Below are 23604 nucleotides of genomic sequence, written 5' to 3'. Positions count from 1 at the left end.
GAAAAGGAGGTGGCTCTACATGAGCTTTCTGCAAGCAGTATCTTGTCCTTTGGAGTTGTTATCAGCAGTCTGTGGGAACCACAATAATTCATTTCTGTGTGGCTGATGAACCATAATTAGCTCTACTGAAACAATCGGAGTGGAGAGAAGCTGCATCATTGAAGATAATTAGTAGGTGAGCTGATTGGGATCTATCCCAACAGCTACAGAGTCTCTCTGTGTTATTGGAAAGGAGAAAATAACAATTTCTAACTATCTCTGAGGAGTCTCAGGGACTGCTCTTTCCAGTGCTGGTGCTGGTGCTGGTGCTGGTGCTGGTGCTGGTGCTGGTGGTTCTGCTGGGATCAGCTCCAGGGAAACACCACCCTCACACTGCCCACGGTCCCTGTCCTGCTGGCAGCACCATGGGAAACTCCCGGGACTGATGTGGCATCAGCAAAACAGTTTCTTCACTGGCAGTGTTTCCAGGAGGCACCAAATCACCTTGTTTTGCTCATAAAATAGAGTACAGAATAATACCTGCTTCATACACAGTGATTCTTTCAGACTATTTAATGCATTTTCATTTAAAGGAAAAGCTTTTTTTTTTCACTTGTTTTGATACAAACATCACAATTTTGTATGATTAGACATACCTTAGACAATCAGCAAACAATTCCTGCAATATTTTTACTTTAAACTACATGGAGAAACACAGTGTGCTTTTATGGCAACAGTGACTTTTTTTTGCCCAAATTCCCATTAATTTGGCTTACTGGAAAGTGTTCATTATTACACCTAAACTTTTAATTACATGTCTCAGATGTGTACTTTTAATTAACTGATGACATTTTCTTTGTTCAATTATTGTAGTTCAATACAACTGTCGTAAACTTATAAATTTTAATTAAAGCTGCTCCAATCTCTGGCTATATAACATTCACATAGGAATTTGCCAAAAGGCTTAGCAGTAAGTAAGCCAACAGTGAATAATCCCTGAATTGCCAGTGGGATTTGTTTAACAAATTAACATTTGTGGGCAGATAATGAGGTTCTACAACTTAACACATCCAGCAAAGATTTAGCACAATCATGTTTTAAAAAAATTAGTAATACTCTGCAATTTACTTAATTAGTTATCACATTACTATTCTATATTAGTTGGGGGAAGAGAAGAGGATGTACACATTCACTAGAACACACACATTCACCAGAAGAGTATTTTGTGTGCTGCACCATCTTATTTGGATCAGAATATGAAGCAAGGTTCATTCCCAGGAAATCTCCTCATTTTTTGAGCCAGAAATGATCAGTAAGGAAATTCCCTGACTCCTGGCGAAGCTTCCAGCTGTGGGGACCCTTTGGAAGCATCATCTCACGAGGCTAAAATTGCTGGCAGCCCCTAAGCTCTCCAGAGGCCATGTGTACAAAATGACACTTGTGAGATTGACTGCACCAAAGCTGTTAGAATGACGTGTCAGAACTGACAAGGGCAATTCAAGCCTCCAAGAAAGAGAGGGTCAAGCAAGCTGAAATGATCACAGGTCATTTGTACTTTGAAATGATCACAGGTTATTTGTATTTTGCAGATGGGTTTAGATTGGCACTGGTACACATATGGCTCCTGCAACTTCCAGAGGAAAAATTGTCATCATTTTGAACAAAAATACACTTTAAGAAAAGGCAAGGTTGGGAAAACATGCAGAACTTGATTGCATGAGTTTAGCAGGTCAGTTTGATGAGTCAGATGTATAATGGATCAGAAGGATGACTGCTGCTTGTTGAGGAGGTGTTTGTGAGCACAGACAGCAACAGCACAGCAGATCAAAGTCAAGTGATACTGAGCTGACTTAATTTCAAAATAGTAATCTCATACTTCACAGAGATTGAAGGAGTTTACAAAAATCAGTTTGCAATATACCTATTGGAACACAGGGATTTAAAGGCTGTGTCACCTGGTTTAACGGGGGACCTGGCAGAGCTGGGTTAAGGGCTGGGCTCAACCTCAGAGGTCTTTTCCAGTCTTAAAGATGCTGTGATTCTATTGCTGTCAGACAGACCAACCTGGTAGGACAAACTACAAATCTAGACAAAATATAATGCTGAAGTTCTAAAACCATTAATGAGAAACAGCAATTCCTGGTAATAAAGGAAGTTTTCATTTCTATGTGTAGAAAAGCGCAAGACTAAAGTAACGACAGACTAACAACTCTCACTTGAGCTTGGCTCAGCAGCTCAGCTCTGCCTGGAGGGCTGAGACAAGGAGAAGGCTGGTCTGGATTTCACACCCTCAATCCCACTGCAGAGGGCTTGTCCATGCTCTGGGGCTAAAAGTGCCCTGCCCAGTTCAAGGGCTGTGTATCCAACTGGAAGGACTAAATGGTTGCTGCAAAAACACTTGAGGAATTAAGCTTTCTTGGTTTAATTACATTTTTCAATGCTCTGGGCGGGGGGGGCCAGTGTAACTTCTCTCTGTAAAACATGTAGCAGCCTTAGTACATCATGGGCTAGATTAAACTGTGATAAGGGGCATCTCACTGGCATGCTAGTTTGTTTCAGTACCACACGATTTATGGACTGATAGAGATAAGAAATACAGCCTGATAAGAAATAGAGATTTCCTCCTAATAGAATATTTACCAGGTCCAGGGGCTATGCATGCAAGGAAGATGAGATGCACATCAACCTGAACATTTTATCTGGAATATTGGATGGAGTCACTGTGATTTAGAAAGATACAAGGTCTTTTTTCCACACTTCCAGCACATGAAAGTTATGGTGTGGGCTCCAAGGCACAGCCACCCTCATGAATTGGAAATGGCAGATAGGACATCTGGTTAACTTGAAATATGGCTGTTAAAAATTTGATGAAACTAGAGGGAGCCAGCACAGCAGAAGAATACTCCTATCAGTGGGTGTGCACAGGTACAGCCATCAGAACCAGCTCTGTGCTGGGCTCAGCTCTTAAAGGCACACTTTGGTCATGTGTGCTGCAATAAACTTCAGCTGCTGTTAAAGGTTCAGATCCCCCCAAATCAGGCAGCTGAACAATGAAATGTGGATGGTGGTGATACCCACGCTGGCTCTCCTGATGCACTTTAGTGCAGACACATCATTCCATTTGGGACCAAGCATCAGGCTGATTCCTGATGATCAGCCTGATTCCTGCCCTCCCCAGGCTGATTTCTGCCCTGCCCAGGCTGATTCCCTCATCTCCAGGCCCATGTTAAGAATTCAACAAAGTGTATTGTAGACCCTGCTCATATCTTGCCTCAACCCACTGGCGGCAAAACCTACTGCACTAATTGTTTTAGCAAGGCTGAGAGACTTCAGAGGCTGGATTTAGCAAATGAAAATTAAAAATATCCATGCAATAGCATAGCTGTGTGAGCACAGCAAGTGTGAGCTGCCTGGGAGAGGGAAAACAAACTGCTGGAGGTGAGTGAGCCCTGTGGCTACTGCCAAAAAAAAAGGATTAAATAAAACCCTGGGGTCTCTGCAGGACTCACAACAGAGCTGAGTTCCAGGAGCCAAGTTATTAATTTTATTAAGCCTTTTAACCCCACAAAAGAATCAATTAGATGCCAGACATGTAAAAATGTGGGAATAAACATCCTCTCTTCAGATGATGAGGAAGCTCTGCACACCATTTGAACCATCACTTCCACTCACTTGCACGTCCTCACTTAGCATTTATTGATCCCACCACATTGATAAAAATCGCTGCTTATCACTTGTGCCAGTAGTTCCATCAGCTGTTAGGAGCAGTTTAAAGTCCAATTCATCAACTTCCAGTACAAGTAGTTCTCATTTTCTGATATTTAGTCATTATTATGAACAACATTATTAACCCTCAACGAGTCAGAACTGAAAGAATAAATGACTAGACTTGCATTCACTTGGAATTTTGCTACCACGCCTCAGTCAATGGGAGGAGGCTCCAGAGAAGCCAGCAAGTGGGGCTCAATTAGCAAATTACATAGGCTTACATAGGTTAATTAGTAAGGAATGCAATGGAAATCTTTACAATCTAAGCCCTCTCTGCCACAGAGACTCAGATACAGAATTCTGCATTACAGGGAGGAATCTCTGATGAGCAGTCACAAACTTCTCCAGGTCAGGTGCCTGGGCTTTTGTTCAGAGGGTGGTGGCCACTTCATCACACAGGAAAAAATGGTTCACAGCATCTTAAGCAGATGAAAGCTTCTGAGAAGGAGGCAGCAAACTCTTCTCCAGCTCTTGTATTTTGAATCAAATATTTAAATATTCCCTGAAGCAGAAAATAGAGTTCTACTTCTCCTTTCTCACAGAATTGCTACATTTTAGAGGACTTATTTTGACACTTTTCCTCTGTAGCCCAAACACTATAAAAAATACAAAAGCCTATGTGTTAGGGACAAAGACCAATTATCAAATTCCTGCTTTTTAACAGGATAAACCCCCTGAACTCAGAAGATGTAATTTCAAATTCCTTCAGGAAAAATGAAGGATCTGAGTTTTCATCAAAAAAGTCTTCCTGAGAAAGGTGAGTAAAATTCCTATTTAGTGAACCCAGTAAGACAAAGGTAAAACACTGAGGTCAGGTATTTAAGCAAATATGTTTGTGTATGTACATATAAATTTAGGGGGTGAACTGACATAAATTTAAAGAAAAAATCCGGACTTGTTGTAGATGTAGTTTGACTGGACATTTTGCTACACCACAACACGTGTCATTACATTGAATATTTACTTTTATTCTGCCTTTCCTTGTCTACAGTTTAATTATGCTGAAACACCCAGATAAGTAAATGTAAATCCCTATTGATTACAAAGAATATGTGGGGAATATGCTGCAATTTTTTTTTTTTTTGCATATTGTTTAAGCACAGACAAAGCAAATAAAGAGAAAAAGGAAAAAAAATTAAAAGGAACAAATTCAAGTATTTCATGCAGGTCAAGACAGAGCTGTTCAGAAATCCTCACCAAGGAGAGAGGCCCCACAGGTTCCTCCATTCTGGCAGTAGTTGTAGCAGTGGTTGGTTTCACACCTTTCACCAGAGTAGCTTGGCCAGCAGTGGCACCGGGCGTCCCCCTTCTCATTTATGATGCACTTCCCTCCGTTCTCACAGGTTAATTTACAGCTGTCATCTGCAGCAAGAACACACACACAGAGCTTCAACATCCCCAGCTCCATGGAATGGCAAAACAGAGCCTTGCCTCAAACACAGCCATGGATCTCTCTCAGTGAGGGGCAAAATATCACTTTTCAGAATTGAGAAAGTGATCTATTCCTTCTGTTTGCACAGTGACAGAAAAACCCCAAAATTTGGAGACCATAAACCCTGGAGTTCTCTCATGGCACAGGGAGGTTGGCCTCCCTAGGATCTAAGTGAGTAATGATGGTATGAATTCTTGTTTGAAACTACAATTCCAAGTCTGAGAATTGCAAAATTCAATGTTGGTTTCATCTGGGAGACCTCGGAAAACTTCTCGGTCATTTTCTGGTAACCTCAGTCCTTTTTTATTAGCCTTTTTTGGATTTCTCTTCCACACTCTCTGCTAACCAACAGCCTTCTTAACTAAGCCCTGACCAGAATATTTAAAAGGACCAAAATATTTAAAAGGAAATTATTTAGCCTTTAAATCCTCTTCCAAAATTGGCATTTGCACACAAACTTGTTGCTCCTAATTCATATTTTCTGTTAATTTATTTTTTTCTGCTCAGACTGTAAAATCCCTGAGAAGGGAAGCTGCCTGCAGCTCTGCAATCACATTTCTTATGTGATGAGGTAAAAGGGGAGGGACACAAACTCTGATCAGGCCAGATTCACTCTTCATGTAAAGATCTTTTATAATTAGAGTTCTGCCTCTCTTAGAAACACTTTGAACAGTAAACCTCTATTAATTTCAATGAACAAGGTACAAAATCACTCAATGATAACAGCAGCAAATTAATTATAGATGAGCATACATACAACACTCAAACATACAAACAACCGTAACCTAAAGAAGCAGAAAAGCACCTTTCCAGCCCAAATCATGCTTTTACCAATTAGACTTCATTTGTCACACAGCAAAACAATCTTGTGAAGCCAGACTGCTTCTTAACTAATCCAGGAATTTAGCCAACATGGCTTTAAACAAGAGAGATGCCACAAATACCAAGAACTTTTCAATAATACATCCACTGCAGGAGTGTTGCTGAATTCATCTGCTTTAGTCAAACAAGTAATGAAAAAAGTCCAGATTCCTGTTTGTCCCCTTCTGGTTGAGGTCCAACACTGACTGGCATGGCACAGGCACAGCACCTCCTTTGAGTTTCAAAGAAACATATTGTGCAGCAAGCGCAGAGTTTAGCAATGTTGACATAAAACCTGGGATGGAACCTATTTAAACAAAACTTCTGGAAACTGTCATCTTTCAGATAATTGTACCTTTCTAAAATTAAGCTGCAACTAGGCAGCAAATCTTAAATTTCCCCTGATGGACTGACTGGTGCCTCATTATTTCATGAGTGGTACAATAAAAATATTAAATCCTGTTTTCACTTGATTTTTTGGTATGCCCTCTGTACTTATACAATTGCTGTAAGAAAGCTACTTTGTATTTGGGAGTTTGAGGATGCTTCAGTGTTTTATTAATTTGGGTGGTTCATTAAATCCTTTGATGTTCCATGAACTGTTCTTCAGTTACTCATTACAGAAGTTGTTTGAATGGATAATGTAGCATATCTTATTGGAGAGAAGGTCTATTTTTGTTTTGCTTATTTTATCTGTTTTACTTATCATTAGTCATGAGTTTATGGAGCAGAACTTGGCAAAAACAGAATAAATAACAGTGATGTACAGACAACTGCTCATTTTTATGAACCTTTCTGATAGTGCATTAAAAACATGTTCGATTTCTCTTTTAGAGCAATTCCACAGAATTAAGATATAAAATTTGGAGAAAAAATGGAAATGACTACTGATTTTGTTCTCTATGAAACATTTTAAATTCAAGAGTCTCAGTACAACTCTAATATGGAACAGAGAAATGGTAATAGAGCAATTTTGGACTTTCAATAAGCTGAGAAAGAGGATTGAAAGATGCAATGGAAAAGGCAGTTTTAAAATAGTGTATTAGACTTGAACAATGTATGGGGTTTAATGCTGCTGCTTTGTTGTCTGGAGGTAAATACAAGAAACAAATTACACTGATTCACATCAGCTGAGTACAAAAAGGGGATGACATGCCTGCCTTTGTGTGGGAAACATGAGAAGAATGGTTCCACAGGAGAAGACAGGAAGAAAAGGAATACAGGAGAAAATTACAAAGAATTACTAGAAAAAGCTGAATACAGTTAATTGGAATTACTGAATAAATACCTCAGAAGGAAGAAGTGGGAACAGTTCTAGCAAGTACCCACCCTTGGAACAAACTTTTTAAAAAGACAAGATCAGAAAAGTTTCTAACTCCAGTCTTCAATGTTGCTCTGAGCTTGCTAAACCCAGACTTAAAAGACCTCTCAGCTACTCCTTTCACTTCTGAAATGACAGAGGTACATCATTTCACTTCTTATGCTACCTCTAGTCCAGCTACTGAATCTCTCTAACATGAAAGAAAGAAAGGATTACAGATAATGTAATTTTATATATTCTCCTCTAATGTGGATATTTAGTCTTCTGCTGCCCTGTTTTGCCTGTTTCAATCTTCACATCTTTAATGCATAATCAAAGAATTTTGATTTGACATTTCTCTTATGATTTTCTTCCCACTAAAACTGTTTGACACAAACATTAACAGACTTTATCTTATCAGATTCATCGTTGACTCTTCCCTTTTACTGGAAGCAAAAGGAAAAACTTACAAAGAGGAAACACTGATAAAACAGCAAATCAAAGCTTTGCTGGTATTTTTTTCTTTCCCTTGTTCAATTTTTTGATATTCCACTCCTCTCCCCCCACTTACACAAGACACACCTTTTACTGGCATTTCTATAACAACCCTATTCTTTCTTGAGAGAAATGCATCTTTTTGCTATTTTCTCCTTTTTGAAGTATCCCCCAATTTCTGGACTAGACAACTTAAATAGGGAGATGATGTTACAGAGCACAGGGTTTAGGATCTACATTCTCTGGGATAAAAAACACTTCCCCCCACACTGGGAAATACTCATCCCATGGGGGAGAAAGATCTTGGCTCTCCCTCGGACAAAGGTATAGCTCATCCTTTACTGAGCTGAATGCACCTAATAAAGACAGAGAGCAGAGTTCTAATGTTGAGGTAAAGTTCTATAAATCTTCCTTCAGATGAGAGTTGTACTACACCTGCCAATTTGCCATATGCTGAAAAGTATCAGAACAAGTTGTTCTCCCCAGATTTTGTCTGAAGGCTGTAACACAGATGCTCCTTTTTGTTTTCCCTTCACATTTTTTTTCCTCTTAAAACATCTGTTTTCTTTACCATTTTAAAAGGGAGAGGATGGCTATGAAAATAATGCACAGTGTGAAAATCTAACTGGCACCCATTCTCTTCTGCACTGGGAAACAACCCTCCCAACAATGACCCCTTTGTAAATACAGAAGAAATGCTGTAAACAGATTTTTTTTTGTTTCCAAACCAGAAGCAGATTTCTTTGTGACCCTTGGTTTTCTAACATCTAAGAAGTCTGGAAAAGCAGTAGAACACCCAAGAAGATAACCATGGACCAAACTGCAGTAGCTCCTCCTCCCTGAGGCAGACTTTGGGGTTGAAAAAGAAGGCACACAGGGATGAACCTCCCCAACCCCAGGCAAAGCCACTTCTCTGCCTGCAATCTCTGTATGCAGTGGGCAAGTCCCCACAGAGATGTGCTGAGGGAAGCAACGTGATAAATTAAATGTTTCATCCCTGTTCAGAAGCAACACCAGCTCTGAGTCTTTGGAATTCTTTCCTCAGGCTTTCCATTCAACCAAAAGAGCAGAAATGTTCCCCTATTAAGACGAAAGTGATAAGTGTGAGGCTCCAGAACAGGGAACTCTTGGAAGTGTTCATTATCCTGCTCCTTCAGCTGTGGGACTCAATGTCTTCCTCCAGTGCAATTCTCTCCATTCTCATCCTCTGGGTACATTTTCAGCTTCATTGTGCTACAGACAATTAGATACAAGAAACCAAATGGATGCAAATCCAGGGGTCTCTTTTAGGAAAATGAGGTGATACTCTGCTCTTTCCTTTAGGAAAACTAAAGGGTGGCTTCTAAACTGAAAAAGTCCAGCCTGTTTCAGTCCATACATAAACCCCAAAAAAATTCTGGTCTGGTTTTTTTTTTTTTCCAGGGAGAAATGAATGGGAGCTTATCTCAGAAAACACTGGAACTTGTACTCACTCTGTTATGAAAAAAACATTCTCAGTGATGCAACAAACCCATATGTTGTAATGACTCCAGCTTGAAAACTCCAAATCAAACCCAGAAGCTGTTTCTCCTCAGTTGCTTGAGGTGCAGGGGAAACAGCTGTCTGAAGCAATCTGGATTCAGTCCTACAGAAAGTCAGTATTTAACATTCCTCATGTAGGGCTCATGAAGAAAAAAAAACCAATGGACCAAGGCAGGAGTAGCAGTATGCAGAATTTTAAGACTCAGCTAATTTTCTTCTGATTAAAAAAAAAAAAAGAAAAGGAAGAAACTGAACAGTCCTATGAACAAGAATCTGAGCCAGATTTTGGGATGTAACACAAGGAACAGAGCAAGACTGAGATTATCTTGCAGTCACCAACCTTTATGGTAGACAGACTTAAGAAGAAATTGAATTGAAATGGAGATGGCTGTCCTGTTTTGGCTCTGCCAAGTCATGGACAGAGAAACTAGAAACTATCAGTAGTTTCCTTACTGCATTTAAAAATACTTAAAAGACACTGAAAATCATTAAAAATATTATGAATATTCAAGATCCTACTACTTTCTACTGTAACTTGAATTATATATTAATCAAAAAGTACAGTTCAACCCTACAAGTTCTTGATATCCACAATTGCTACTAATTTCTAAGAGTAAAAGATTTCTTACATGACCTAAAATAGCTGTGTGCAATCACAATAAAACCAGAATGCCTCAAAAACCAGAAGACGACCAAAATCAACAAAAATATTTTGACTGACTTTGAATTAGGATTTTATTGCAGATAAACAGAAAAAAATATGTCTGTATAAACTCCCTTTGGATTGTTAGGTCACCCTTCAACAATAAACAGTCAAGTAAGGCAGGATGTTCTGTTTTGGGTTATTGCCATCCTTAACTGTGCCAAAAATGTTCTGAATAGCTTAAAACAAGGTGAATGTCTGGAATATTTCACATACATTTTCTAGATCTTCATCAGAAAAGAAAACTGCAGCACCTAGTTTTTATTCCATCCTGTATAACCTCCTAAAGGAAATAATTTATAAATTGATTTTTCATTTCTTTGCAGGCTATTAGTGGCAAGTGACTGTCAGTCAGCCTTTAATTATAAACCTGTATCAGTTCAAGATGCTGATCTTGGGGTCAGCTCTGATCTTTCCAGAAATCTCTGTTGGTCCTTGCCAGCTGAAGTGGAGTCTCAGCAAGAGACAAACACTTAAAACCTAACACTTAAAAAAAAATAAAAATAGTGCAAAAATTATTAGAGAGTACTACAGAAGTTTCAATTCATAATTTGTAATCTGTGATACTACAAAACTTGCAGTCTACTATTACAAAAATAACACAGATGAAAAAAAGTAAGAAAAAACCTACAATAGGCATTACTTGAAATATGATTGTAAACAAAAAACTAAGAAAGCACTTATTCAGCAGCCCTTTAAAAAGTCATAACAGATATTGCAGCCATGGGAAGGTACTGAAAATTATCAATATATTAAAAATGCTTCTCTAGGCATTTTCTGTCTACCCATAAAAATTTATAACAAGTCATTTAAAAACCTCTTCAGATCTCTCTTTAATAAAAACACCCATTCCTGAAAACATTACCACAGCATAATCCTTTGCCCACTAGTAGAAATAGAGCATTACTGAAATTATGAGTACAAACTGGTACAAGTCAGCAGGGAAAACCACATTTCTTCTATTTGTCCATTCTTCAACATCTAAGTAGTAAACATGGGTAGTTTGAAATAATTTTTAGGTGGTGCTGTAACAGCAGAAATTCTTGACATGTGTCCACCTGAGATGGACAAAGAGCTGACACTTGGAGGGGCAGGGAGGGTGTTCAGAATTGGAGAGTTTTATTAATACCACATCATGAACCACTAAAACACAGTCCTGCTAATTCAATACTTAAAGCCTAGGCAATATAGATCAATGAGATTTTCTCCAGAGAATTACGACATTTCAGGTAAATTAACTTAATTGCTAAATTGAGCACACTAAGCACAGAGAATCTCACCAAAATACCCATCACTTACACTTCTGAGCCTGGAGTTAAACATCAGAAAAACATTCTCATACACATAATGCATACAAGAAATGCTACTCTGTGATTTCTAGGACATTAAAAAAATCAAGCTGGCTAAGAAATAATTGCAGCAGCATGACCAAGCAAGGTTTGGCCTAAATTAGAGTGAAGACATTTTAAAGTTCTTAATAATCTTCTATGGAAAAGATTCCCTCCCCATCCCTAAAACACAGCAAGAACTTAGAGGCTCTTTTCTCATGAATTCTGGTTTCTTGTGTCTCAGTATTAGTCATTAGAGAGGTTCCCAGAATATATAATTTTAGATAAAAATGCTGCAGGTTTTTTTCCTTTCTTTGTTACTTCAAAGTCATTATTATTTGCTCTGTTGCTCTCACTGCCTTTCACCACTGCTGCAGTGTTTTTTTCTCCTGAGTGACTCACGTTTAATTTGGGATCCAAAACACCTCAGTGTTTTTCAAACTTCTTTTGGTCAGTATTTATACCCACTCACTTTTAATCATCTTGTATCAGTTAAGCTGAAAGCTCATTCTTCATTTTGATGAATATTAGCAGGGGAGGTATTTTTTTGAATCAAGCATTTTGCTTCTTCACCTTTCAGTTTCAGCTAATTAATGTGTGTACTGAACATCACAAAACTCTGCACTCACAGCCAGCCTGGCCTTTTGCAATGACCAAAACTGACCAGCTGTTTATTTTCTGGTTTTCCTGCAGTTTTCAGTACCTACCTAGGAGGCTCTGATCAATGCATGTTCCATTCATCAATGCCTTTCCTTCTGGACAAGCACATGTTGCACCAGAAGGGTTGAGCAAACAAATGAATTCACACGTCAGGCCCAGGCAGGGGTTAGGCACTGTTTAAAAAGACAAAATATTAGAGATATTGATTTTTTTTTAATTAAAAAAAATTTGAACTATGTTCTAAAGCTAAGAAAAGATAAATAATTGGATACAAAAGTTCTGATACACTTCCACTTCCAGGACATCAACAGCCTCAAGTCTGTGAACACATTCCCTCAACACCAATGGAAGACCCACAGAAGGACAGAATTTATTCCATTACCAAAAAATCTATTGGTAACATGGAGTAAAAAATTTCATCTGCTTCTGGCTAGAGGGATTGCTATTCATCTCTCTTCTAATTTTTTTTATATCTCAGTTACAGTGCAGGTACAAAAGGCATTTGTGTACAAACTTGTCCAGTGTCCTTTCAAATGGGTGCAAAATTATATAAAAAAATATGACTAAATCTATTTTCAGTTTGTACAATCATGCTCTGGTTTATGTTTACACAACTTGGTTACTTTTCCCCCCTGAGGCTGAATTTAAAGTATTTACAGTAATTATGCTTACTCACAGTCCGTTTGTTTGTAGCGGTGAAAAACCAAGGCACTTTTTGCTTTATCAACATCCACACTTAGATATTCTACAAGGCTCTTGCCAAATTTGTGCACTCTAAATGCACCATTTTTAGGGCCTGCTCCATATATGTAATCCTCAAAAATGTCAATTCTATGTGGATGCAGTAAACCTTGAATAAAAATGGATAGTAAACACAAATACATATTCATATTCAAGTAATAAATAACTTTTTAAAATAAAAACTTCAATTCATTACTGTGATTAACACCTAAGGACATTTTTTTTCAGACAGCTTGCTTGGTCCTCACAAAAATTACTTTTAAAAAAGCAATCTTCCTCAAAGGAACCCTTCCCATTTTGCAGACAACTTAAATTTCAAGATTTTTATCAGTTTTCCACACAATTGAGTTTCAGAAACTGGCTGATAATTGAAAAAAAAGAAACTCTGGAGTAACAACTCACTAATTAGAGCAGACTTGTTCTAGTTGTCGCACCTTAGGTACAACACTTTAACTAGATGTATGTGACAAGGAAGAAAGAGGTCATTTTGCTTCACATCAAAGAAATTATTCTGACAAAACATTTCTTCAGCTCCTTCCTAACATATTTGAAATGCTAGTTTTTTGTACTACACTTGTTTTAATTCATAATTATAGTAAATTAATGCAAAAGAAATCAGCTCTACCAACTCCTCATTTTTAAGAGCTCTGAGGGCCTCTTAGGCCACCAGTTGGATTTTCTATGTACAACTGGCTGTAGAATTTCACATTTGCCCTCAATAGGGAAATGGCTTCTAACTAAAACTTCTTTGCCTGAGATGCATCTCTTCCCGAAGCCATAAAGAATCACAATATATTCCTTGTGATACCTTGTGCCTGCTATTTTCTCCATTTACTCTAAAAATGTTTTTGTATTTCCCTTGTATTTAACTAATTTCATCAACAAGCCTTTATTTTTTCCTATTGTTCTCTCACGCTATCAGTGCTTGGTACTCAGTATTTCATTTTCATAAAAATATTAATGAATTCTAATTAATTCTTTTAGCCTGTTTAATTCAATGGGTTGAAGGTTTTAGTCTCATTGCAAAGCAATTTCTAAACTCCTCCAATTTTCCTGTTGTCCAGTGCTGGAGGAGGTTGTAGTCAGATCCCCACACTCAAAGTGATCTTTCAGACAATTATATTTATGAATATTGATACAAATTGTGGAATAAAATACTTTTAAACCAAAATAAGATGTTTTCAATCCTGTTCTGCCCAATTAGGATTATGGGAGTTTCCTCCTAGTATATTCCAGAATATCCTGGTGAATTCTGGGTTCAAACACTCAATAGCACCAGGTATAATAACACCCTGACAATTCTCCAGAACCAGCTGCCCATTAAGCAATCCTCCCAAAAAGGCTGCTTTCAAATCTTTTTTTAATGTGCTCCTTTTATTTTCTACTCAAATTTCATAAATTTCTTACTTAACAAATTGTTAAAAAGCCATTGTGCAATTGAAAACAGTTTGCTTCACCAGAATCTTTTTTTTTTTTATCACAAGGAGCGTTCTTCATTCACATTCTGTTAGCAGAATTCTGTGATTACTCACTGACCTGAAAGCCAAGCCCATTATTCTCCCAGAACTGATTCAGACCAACTGTTCTGCAACCCCTAAAACTCCAGTTCAATGCAGGCAGCTCTAATAAAAGTCCAAGTGAGATCAAGACTAAATATTAATCACAATGTTACTCAGTAATACCTATACTTGGAGATCTGACATATCATTGAATCTTTGTTCCCCTAAGGTAATTTTATCAGATTATCTTAAAGCTGAAATTATCTTTATCTTATCTAAAACACTTGCTTGGATAATGTTTGAAGCATTGTCTAACAAAAGCACAAAAGATTACTCAACAATCACTGCTTTTTGCTTGCATAGTTCCTCTGAATAGTGAAATAAAATAAAATAAAATGAGAACCATGTTATACCAAGGCTCTCCATACCTTGCTTTGTGCTCACAGACACAACTGAGTCGGACCCATCAAAAAGAACACTGCCAATAACAGACAACTCAAAATCAGCCCAGAACAAGCGCTGGCTGAACGGATCAACTACGAGACCTACAAGGGAGATAAAGTTCAAATAGGAACATAAAACCTGAAGAAAAAATTAGTATTTTTCTATAACTCTACATACATTTTACTCTAAAATTAGTATTTTTCTATAACTCTACATTTTTATGTCATTCATATTCTCATGTACACAAAATATTGCTGCAGTGAAAAGATTTGACTGGAAAACAAAGAGAATAAAATATTACAGCTCCCACTTGAACCTTCCCCTTGGGGCAACCATGGTTTTTTACTTTCTTTACCTTACTCTGCCCAAGGTCAGCACCTTTTCTAACCCATTCTCCTCAGCAGGTAGTGCTAGAAATACCAGGAGGGAATTAAGTATAGAGTCAAATCCCCTAACCTGTTCTCCCAACCAAAATCTAATATGCCAATTGCACCAGTGTGATCCGGTGTTAAAAACAAGGCATTCAGAATTCAGGGAGTCCTTGCACCCTGTTTCCACACCTATTTAATTCTGTTCTCATTTTTACCACCAAGACTTCCCATTCAGTCTTGCAGAATTAAAAATCAGATTATTTTAACTACATTACTGCTGCAAGACTTAAACAGCAATATTGGAAGACATATAGCTATTTATATATATTTTCATCAGTATATGAAAAGAAAAAAAAAGAGAATAAAAGATCAATGACATTATAAATACCTAGCCTCTAGGCAATAATTAAATAGTTAAATCAAGTAGTCCATGCTTCACAGAGGAAGATTAAATGGTTAATATGCCATTTTAGGTCATGTCAAACACTTCAGCCTGAAGAAAATATTGAAACCATAAAATAATTTCATTCTGAGCTTTTGAAGTTGCAGTGCATCTTTAATAAGAATGGCAAAAGGTATTTTTCTTCCTGTTTATGTAAGTAGGTAAGTCAGAAAAAATACATCAAAAGAAATTATACATAACAGCGAAAATACTCCTCTTAAGGTCATAAATTAATCAGCTGCAGATAGATGAGAAGAAGTGGAGAAAATCTGACTCACAGACCAGTGAAATAGGTTTACATTTAAAACTCCATTAAAAAACCCCTCTTTTAAAGAAACGCTGGCATTCAGGGATATGGCTGAAGAGAATAATTTCTGGTAGAAGGCATCACAACGTGTCATTTCTGTGCGATGCATGGGACCTGTAAGGGGCATGCTGTAGAAGCAGTCCCCACTTTCCAGCTTTAAATTATTCTTTGCATTTTAATGAGAATATTTAAATACAAATTAATACATAACTAGCATTCTCAATGTACTTTCATGGCATCAGATATAAAAGTATTTCTGTTTGTTTTATACATATAAGACTCCTGTGACAGTCACTTCTATGAAGTCAAGCCCAAATGCTCAAACTCTCACTCCCTTTTATTTGAAATATGAAAGCCATATGTGAAAATAAATTTAAGAACAGTGTAAACAATATTAGGAAACAATATTAGTAAAGTCCCATTTGGGAGGAAATATTAAAAGTTTGAACTCTTTCTTTGCATTCCCTTTATATGGTTAAATGTCTGACAAAAAAATTTTAAACTCCATGAACATCTATTTTCTACCATGAAGTAAAGGAAGAAAACACAGAAGGATGTTAGTAAAGTATTTTCAGGCAGTAAATACAGGAAAATGCCTGTTTCTTGGGTGTTTTGTCAGGTTGGGTTTTTTGTTTGTTTGTTTGTTTTGTTTTAACTGAGAAACTGAAATCTTCCTGAGCTATTGAGTACCAGGTATTTGGGGAAAATAAGGTGTTTACCTGTAGGTCTTTGCAGGTTCTTTTGAACCAGTATCCTTCTCAGAGTGCCATCCATAGATGATTCCTCTATGTGAGACCGATCCCCAATAACTGTCCAGTACATCATCCTGAAATATTAGACACAAAAATTAAGCTGAATGCCTGCACAGAGCCTCCAAACACTTCACTGATACTCAATTTTTGTGAGCCTTTCAACATTCCTGGCAGAATGGAGGTCTAGCTTTACACTTAGGTAAGTTGAGCAGGAAATTAAGTAAACAACTTGGAAAAGTTTAGACAATTGCAGACATAATTTTCTTTCCCTTGCTGCGTTTTGCAATTTTATTGGAATTACCAAATCAGAGTGGTGTTGAAGGATACATACCCCTTTTTAGGATTGACAGCAATTGCATATGGCTCTCCTGCAATGCTGGTGAGGAGCCTGGTGCAGTTGGGTCCCTTCAGCTGTCCCACATTGATGGAGTACCTGAGGCTGGTCCAGTGAGTTGTGTAGTAGCTGAACCAATGCATTCGGGAATGATCAGTCCAGTAAATATTCCCAGCCACCCAGTCCACAGCAATGCCCCTGGGCCTTTTGAACTCTGGACACTAAAAGGAACAGATGTTGCAGTCAGATTTGTGGAAATGGCCTTTCACAGCAGCTGCACAGCCACAGATTTGTGTCATTTTTTACAGAAACACTGCGTTGGAAAGACTTAAACTGAACCTGCAGGAGTTCAGCTCTGAGGGATCTGCTGACACTTCTATTCCATGCAGAAGAACAAGTCAATGCTTCAAATCTGTTCTCTCAAGTTTAAGGCTACCCACATTAGGGAAAAGTCACTTTGACATCAACTACTTGAACTATTGATACTGAAGCAAACAAGTGATTTGGACTGTAACTTGAAACTGAAGGAAAAGGAAGTTTTAAGATTCTGAATCTATTTTATTCCATGGTGTTCCATCCCAAAGCCCTCAGTGAAAACAGTGTGAGCCCATCCTGAGGAGTGGGTAGAGAAAATCACTGCATTTAGAAAACTGCATAAAATTCCCTCTGTATTCATGAATATTTATCCTCACACATAAAAGATGCTTGACTCATTATAACATTAAATTTATCAACTGCAGGATTTCTATCATTATTTTTTTTGCCATTATCATTAAGGCTTAGCTCTGAAAGATGGTCCTAAGGACAGGAGTTCATATTGCAAATAGGAGAGCTATATGGACAAGCTTCTCTAAGTTTACTGGAATTCCTGCAGAAATGAGTATCACCTGTAAAATAAGATTACCCAACTCTTTCTAACATGAATGCAGTGTATCATAAAAACCTCAAGACCAGCATAAGCTATAAATACACATACAGGTTTTTGCCTATTTACTTATAACTATATCAAGTTAAATTATGAAAAAAACCCCTAGATATTCCTTAAAAATGAAGCAATGAAATGCTACTAAGCCACATAACTGAAAACCAGGAAAGAAAATCCTAAAATAACTTGTTTTCCCTAAAGTGTCAGAGTTCCCTAATACCACAAGATATTTGTAGACTATTTTCATCATAAAATAATGGTCATTTCATTCTCTAAGTGAAATAAGAGGACCACAAGGGTGAATTTAGAGAGTTCATTGCTCATAAGCTTTTTAATTCTGCAAAAAATCTCATAGAAGGTACGCATTATAGATATGTAGAACCTTGATTTTCTATTTGGAGGAACAGTAAAGCAGCAAAATCAATCACTGCATTTACAAACCAGTATTTTTTTAAAAACAGGGTCACTATTGATTTTTAAAGTTAAACTAAATATTGCACCATAATTCTTTGCTATGAGATGATGACAGTGGTGGCATATGCTTCCACAAATAACAGAATTTTTCAAGTGCAGCATTTGCATATAACAAACTTTTTTCTTTGTTACTATCCAAGCAACATTCTCAAAGAGGACCAGATACCAAAAAAAGGGGTATTTTCTGATAAGACAAACTGCATTTGTAGTCCAAACTCCTTTTAATTCTGGGCAACATTCAGGCACCTGAGTCAACAAACCTCTCATACCTGGAGATCTCTTTGGATACTGCAAGGATTAATGGCTTACAATGCTGAAACCAAATATTTTAAGAGGAAAGCAGCTGTCATGGCCAGAAAAACCTCTCACCTTTTCTTTTTTTTTTTTTTTTTGACTGTACAAACCCACAGTTTACAATAAGACTCTTTTTTTGAGAGCCTGGAAAGACCAAGATGGGAGTTGCCAAGCAGAATGAGAGATGGTTTCCAAAAAAGGTGGTTCTAGAAGAAGATGAGACATCCTAAAAGAGACATCCTACAAAAATTAGGGAATGAGGGTGGGGTTGTTGAGGAATACTGACCCTGACTTCTCAACCAGACAGGAAAAGTCTGGTTTCAGTTCCAGTAATGCTGGGGAGAATATTAAAGATCAAATAAAGAAAGAGATGAACAGAAGAAATGTCAAGGAGCCATCTGGTGTAAGAGATTTTAAAAAAAGAGGAGAAAAACACAAGCTGATGCTGTGGCTGTGTAATTTCCAGTTGTGTTCATTAAGTTACAGCTACATCATATTTCTGAGCTCTTCTGCATCTTCTCACACTGTCTAGTCAAATTGCTGACTGGAAATGAGCTCTTACCTAATAGCTTATTTGGATTATGTTAATTCCGAAGAATAATTCTGCATACAAAATAAGGATGAAAATACAGGAAGAAAATCACATTAATGTTTTCTACAGTGATTTTAGCCCACTTTGATGGTAATTATAATGTACTACAACTTATTAGAAAAATTGGGGTTTGAAAGCTAATTGCCTTTCACAGTTTGGAAGTTTCTGCACAGCTACAGACCATGTCAAGTCAATGATTTTTGATCAGATCTGCTGTCTTTTGTAAATTCTGTTTTCAAAGTAAAGAGTTAATTAAAAAAAAAAAACAACAACAACAAAAAAAACCCCAACCAACTAAAAAAAGAAGCTGCAGATCCAAGTAACAATTTGGATCTGGAAACCTTTTACATTTAAGGGTAGATTACAGATTTTCAGCCTCTAAAGTTGAGTTTGACTGAAGAAAATAGGTTGCATGTGCACTAGGAACACATCCCTTTGCAATGTTTAACAGGAAGAATAAATGGCAAATCTAATTTGTATCATAAGCAGTATTTTATCTTATTTATTTTGCAGATATTTTGGGTATGGAATTGCTGTGGAACAAAGAAAAACTTTATTTTGCCTCTTCATTAAAAATATTACATTATCTAATGTTATATTAACTAGAACAGTAAAAAGAAATTAAAAACAACAAAATGCTTAGAATTTTGCCCACTGAAACACATTTTTGTGGATAGATGAGCATCCCAGTGGGTGCAGTAATTCACCAATCCACCCCTTGTATTACATAAAATAGGACCATTTATAAACCCAATCAGCTGATTCCAGAAAGAGAGATCTAAGTATATATAGTAAATAAACTTCATCCAGACAGAGCTGTAGCTCTAAGATAGAACCATAAATTCCTATTTTTTAGAGAAAATGGGCTGGAAGCAGTTTGCATTCACAGGGGTGCACTGGGCCCTGGGGCAAGTGTTGGGAAACAGAGAGAACTCATCTCAAGGGTGGTTAAGGGCTCTTGTGAAGCTCTCAGAACTCTGGGGCTGGAGCAGGCTGCCGGTAAACTGACTGGATACACCACAGAACCTGTGCTTTTCTTCCTGTTGGCTGGTATCATCATTTTAATGCTCATCGTTTTGTCCTCTTCCATAAAATGAAGCACTTGAGCTGAAGTGTGGGGCGGCTCTGTGTTCATTGTTCACCTCAGATAACTTGTGCAGCTCTCCCCAAGGATTAGGCAGCAAACAGCTGCTCCAGTTATCACCAATTCACTCTGACTGCCTGAACTCAGTTGGGATGAAATCCTCTTCTGCATCTGTCAATAAACTCTGAAGAGTTGATATTTACTATTTCCTTTAATGCTCGAATTTGTACCAGTCTTAAACCCCTTTTCACAGGAAATCAGGAGAGCTACTTAAAGCTATTCTCTGAGGAAGGCTCTTGATATGCTAATTCTGTGGAGCAATTTCGGTTGAGATGGATTTTTGCATTAATGTAATTACCTGAAAATGCAGGTGACTTTGTTCAAGTTTACTGTCCTGATTTACATATCAAAGTCTAGATATAAAAGTTATAATGTAACCTTTGAAAACTTCCCCATTAAAAAAAACTTGGGTTAAAATTAAGGAATTCTCAAGCCTTTTAAAACCAAATTTCGGTGACAATATTAAAGCAACACTATAAAACCAATTAACCTATTGATCAGCTGCAAATAAGGCAACAATATTTGAATATTAATGAGATAACGCTGGGAAAATAACTGAATAGTTAAGCACAATGAGAAGCAAATACTTCACAAATATAAATGAGAAGTGTCCAAGATATATTCGAATAGAGTCTGTATTTGCATTTTCCACATTCAGATTTGTAAAAATGCTTTGTCTAGCTTGGATCAAGCATTGTCACAAGGACCTACCTTCACTGAAGAGACAGGGGAACATGGGGTATAAAGAAAAACATTTTTTTTTCAATATCTTTGAATAGAAAAGGAAGTGACTAAGAGATATTCTCAGGTAACAGTGAAAAAGGATACAAAAACTGAATACTATTTCAGTACGTTAGAAAAATACTAATTCTAAGAATATTTTATCTTTTTCAGTTTAAACAGGGAGAAAGTGACAAAAGAGCTGTGAAAATTTCAGTCCCTGGACTGACAGATTTGAAGATTTAGATTATGAAGATTTCTGAAGGAAACTTATGCTCCATTTTATGGACCTCTAAGAAAGTGTTAGATTTATTAGAGAGGCTGCAGGTCAGCAAACTGCTCTTGCTGCAGAATGCACCTGCAGAATACCCCCCAGCAAGAAAATAAATAAATAACACCATCCCCTTCTCAACACTAACCTCACAAGGTTTTACACTTTCATTATTTTCTTATGAATAACTCAATACAGAGATCTGTTTATCAGGATTTTTTTAAACAGAAATGTACAGCACATTGTTAAATGAGAAAAACTCCACAGTAGAATTACTCCACATCTTCAATACAGGCATCCTTCTGCAAAACTCAAATGACAGAGCTGACCTGTTAGAGATCCTAGGCATTATTTTGTACTTCTAATCTACTTTCCATAAACGTTCAGTGAACAAAACCTAGACACTTCTGCTGGGCGGGTGGAGGTGTTGCTTTTAAACCACTCTTATCAAGATGCAACAACAGATTCCAGATAGACCCTTCAGGGTCCATTGGTGCCTACAGCAGGAGGCTTTTTGCCCTGCGGGTGTTAAAGGTCAGGAACGTCACTCATTTGGAGAGGAAATATCCTTGGGTGGAACGTGCTCAGAAGTGGTTTCAGGGGTGCATGAATTATAGATGAAAGACTGGGCTACTGTTGCTGTACTCCTGGTTATTCTGGGCGTATAAAAGCCAGACGACCTTCCAGTGATGGGAGGTCATCACTGTTACCTCTCCTAAGTTTAAGGAAATGTGAAAAAGCCAGACAAGTGTTTTTGCTAACTGGCCACGAAAAAATTAAAAACTCTACTCTGCTGTCAAATTCAATGAAGACTGAAAATCCCAAAATCTAAATTGACAGCATTATAGAAACACCAATGTAAAGACCACATTGTTATTCTCAGTTCAGCAATATCACTTCCTAGAGAATTTTGTAGAAATATTTTAGGCAAAATGAGTAACAACCTGCATTTATTTTATTTTCAAGTAAAGGCCACTTAAAATTACCAAAGCGTATAAAAATTCACATTTCTATTTCAAAGTCCAAACCTACACTTATGCTTATTCAAAATAAGATAATATGCAGTTCAACAAAAATGGAAATAAATTGTTCTAACGTTTCAATACATGTCATAACTTTGCCAATATTATTGTTTATATGATCACTGTGAAAATTAAGCTTGTGTTTAATCCCCTTTTCTGTCTTCCCAAGATTTGAAATTCATGGCTTTTTTCTTCTATATATTACATTCTTCCCTTTTCTCTGTTACAATAAAAAATCTTGCTGGTATACAGTCTTCCCAGTGTTCTAATATAGTGTTTACTTCTCTGCAGGAAAGTTTTTTAAATCCTACAATTGTGTTGTCTTGGTGACTCTACCAAATCTGTCAGTCTTGAACAGGAAAGCTTTAGGAGCCATATATATCACTGAAATAAAATCATTCTCAGATAGACATTTTAATTTACTGAATCAGCCCATGCTATTACAGAAGAGTCAAAATAGAAAAATAAATTGAATGAAATTTGTGTGCTTTAATCTTTGATTTTGATCACTTACTATCAAGCCACTGTTACTCTGCCTTCTCTCTCTGTCGTGAAGTTTTCTGTAGAAAATCCCTCCTGGATTAAACTGAGTGCTCCAAACAATCATATCCCCTTGAAAATATGCATCCATTCCAGTTATCCTTGAATTGTGTTCAATATGTGATATTTGCTGATGAGCATCACTGTAGTTGAATGGATATGCAAAACCCAGGATGTCAGTGTCATTAGCAACATAGAGAACTTGATCTTCAGAGCCTAGGGATTATTATAATGAAACAAAAATAAGGTAAATGTCAACTAATGCAAAAAATCAGTGTGTTTAACTCAAGTAGCTTTTTGGTGTTCAGCTGATAGAATTTCTGAGGTTAAAATTACTTTCTGGTTGTTGAAGACTGCAGAAACACCTACACTCCGGGCAATAAATGCAACTCTTGATATTCTGATATCAACATATCAAATTCAGTGCACTCCAAGCACACAGGGAGATACCCAGGACTATATTTTAAGGTGTATTTAATATAAGGATTTGAATATTTTTAAGCAGTATACAAAAATACAGGATATTATGCATTCAGTCTATATGAATCCCGTATTTTTATATGCATGCTGTCTTTAGAGGGTCCTAAATGTATATATTGAAGGAACACAGAGCTGTCAATGAACATGTTTTTAAATTGCTCTATTGGAAATTAGAAGTGGAATGATTTTAGCTGTAAAGCTTTGA

General features: G+C 37.1%; 1 protein-coding gene across 1 annotated transcript in view; it reads right to left on the bottom strand.

Annotated features, from left to right (window-relative positions):
- The window catches only part of LRP1B (LDL receptor related protein 1B), a 481313-nt gene that overhangs the window by 30820 nt on the left and 426889 nt on the right, over window positions 1-23604 (bottom strand). Inside the window, exons 77-83 of the mRNA XM_031057232.1 lie at window positions 22894-23135; window positions 16935-17158; window positions 16571-16677; window positions 14716-14832; window positions 12724-12897; window positions 12095-12220; window positions 4945-5109 (exon numbers count right to left, since the gene is read on the bottom strand). Of these exons, the coding sequence (XP_030913092.1) occupies window positions 4945-5109; window positions 12095-12220; window positions 12724-12897; window positions 14716-14832; window positions 16571-16677; window positions 16935-17158; window positions 22894-23135 (1155 nt within the window). The remainder of the gene's footprint in view (window positions 1-4944; window positions 5110-12094; window positions 12221-12723; window positions 12898-14715; window positions 14833-16570; window positions 16678-16934; window positions 17159-22893; window positions 23136-23604) is intronic.

This window comes from Geospiza fortis, unplaced genomic scaffold (genome assembly GCF_000277835.1).
Source record: "Geospiza fortis unplaced genomic scaffold, GeoFor_1.0 scaffold112, whole genome shotgun sequence".
Classification (NCBI taxonomy): Eukaryota; Metazoa; Chordata; class Aves; order Passeriformes; family Thraupidae; genus Geospiza; species Geospiza fortis.
The sequence above is the reverse complement of the archived record's forward strand: the minus strand, read 5'-3'. Positions and strand labels throughout refer to the sequence as shown.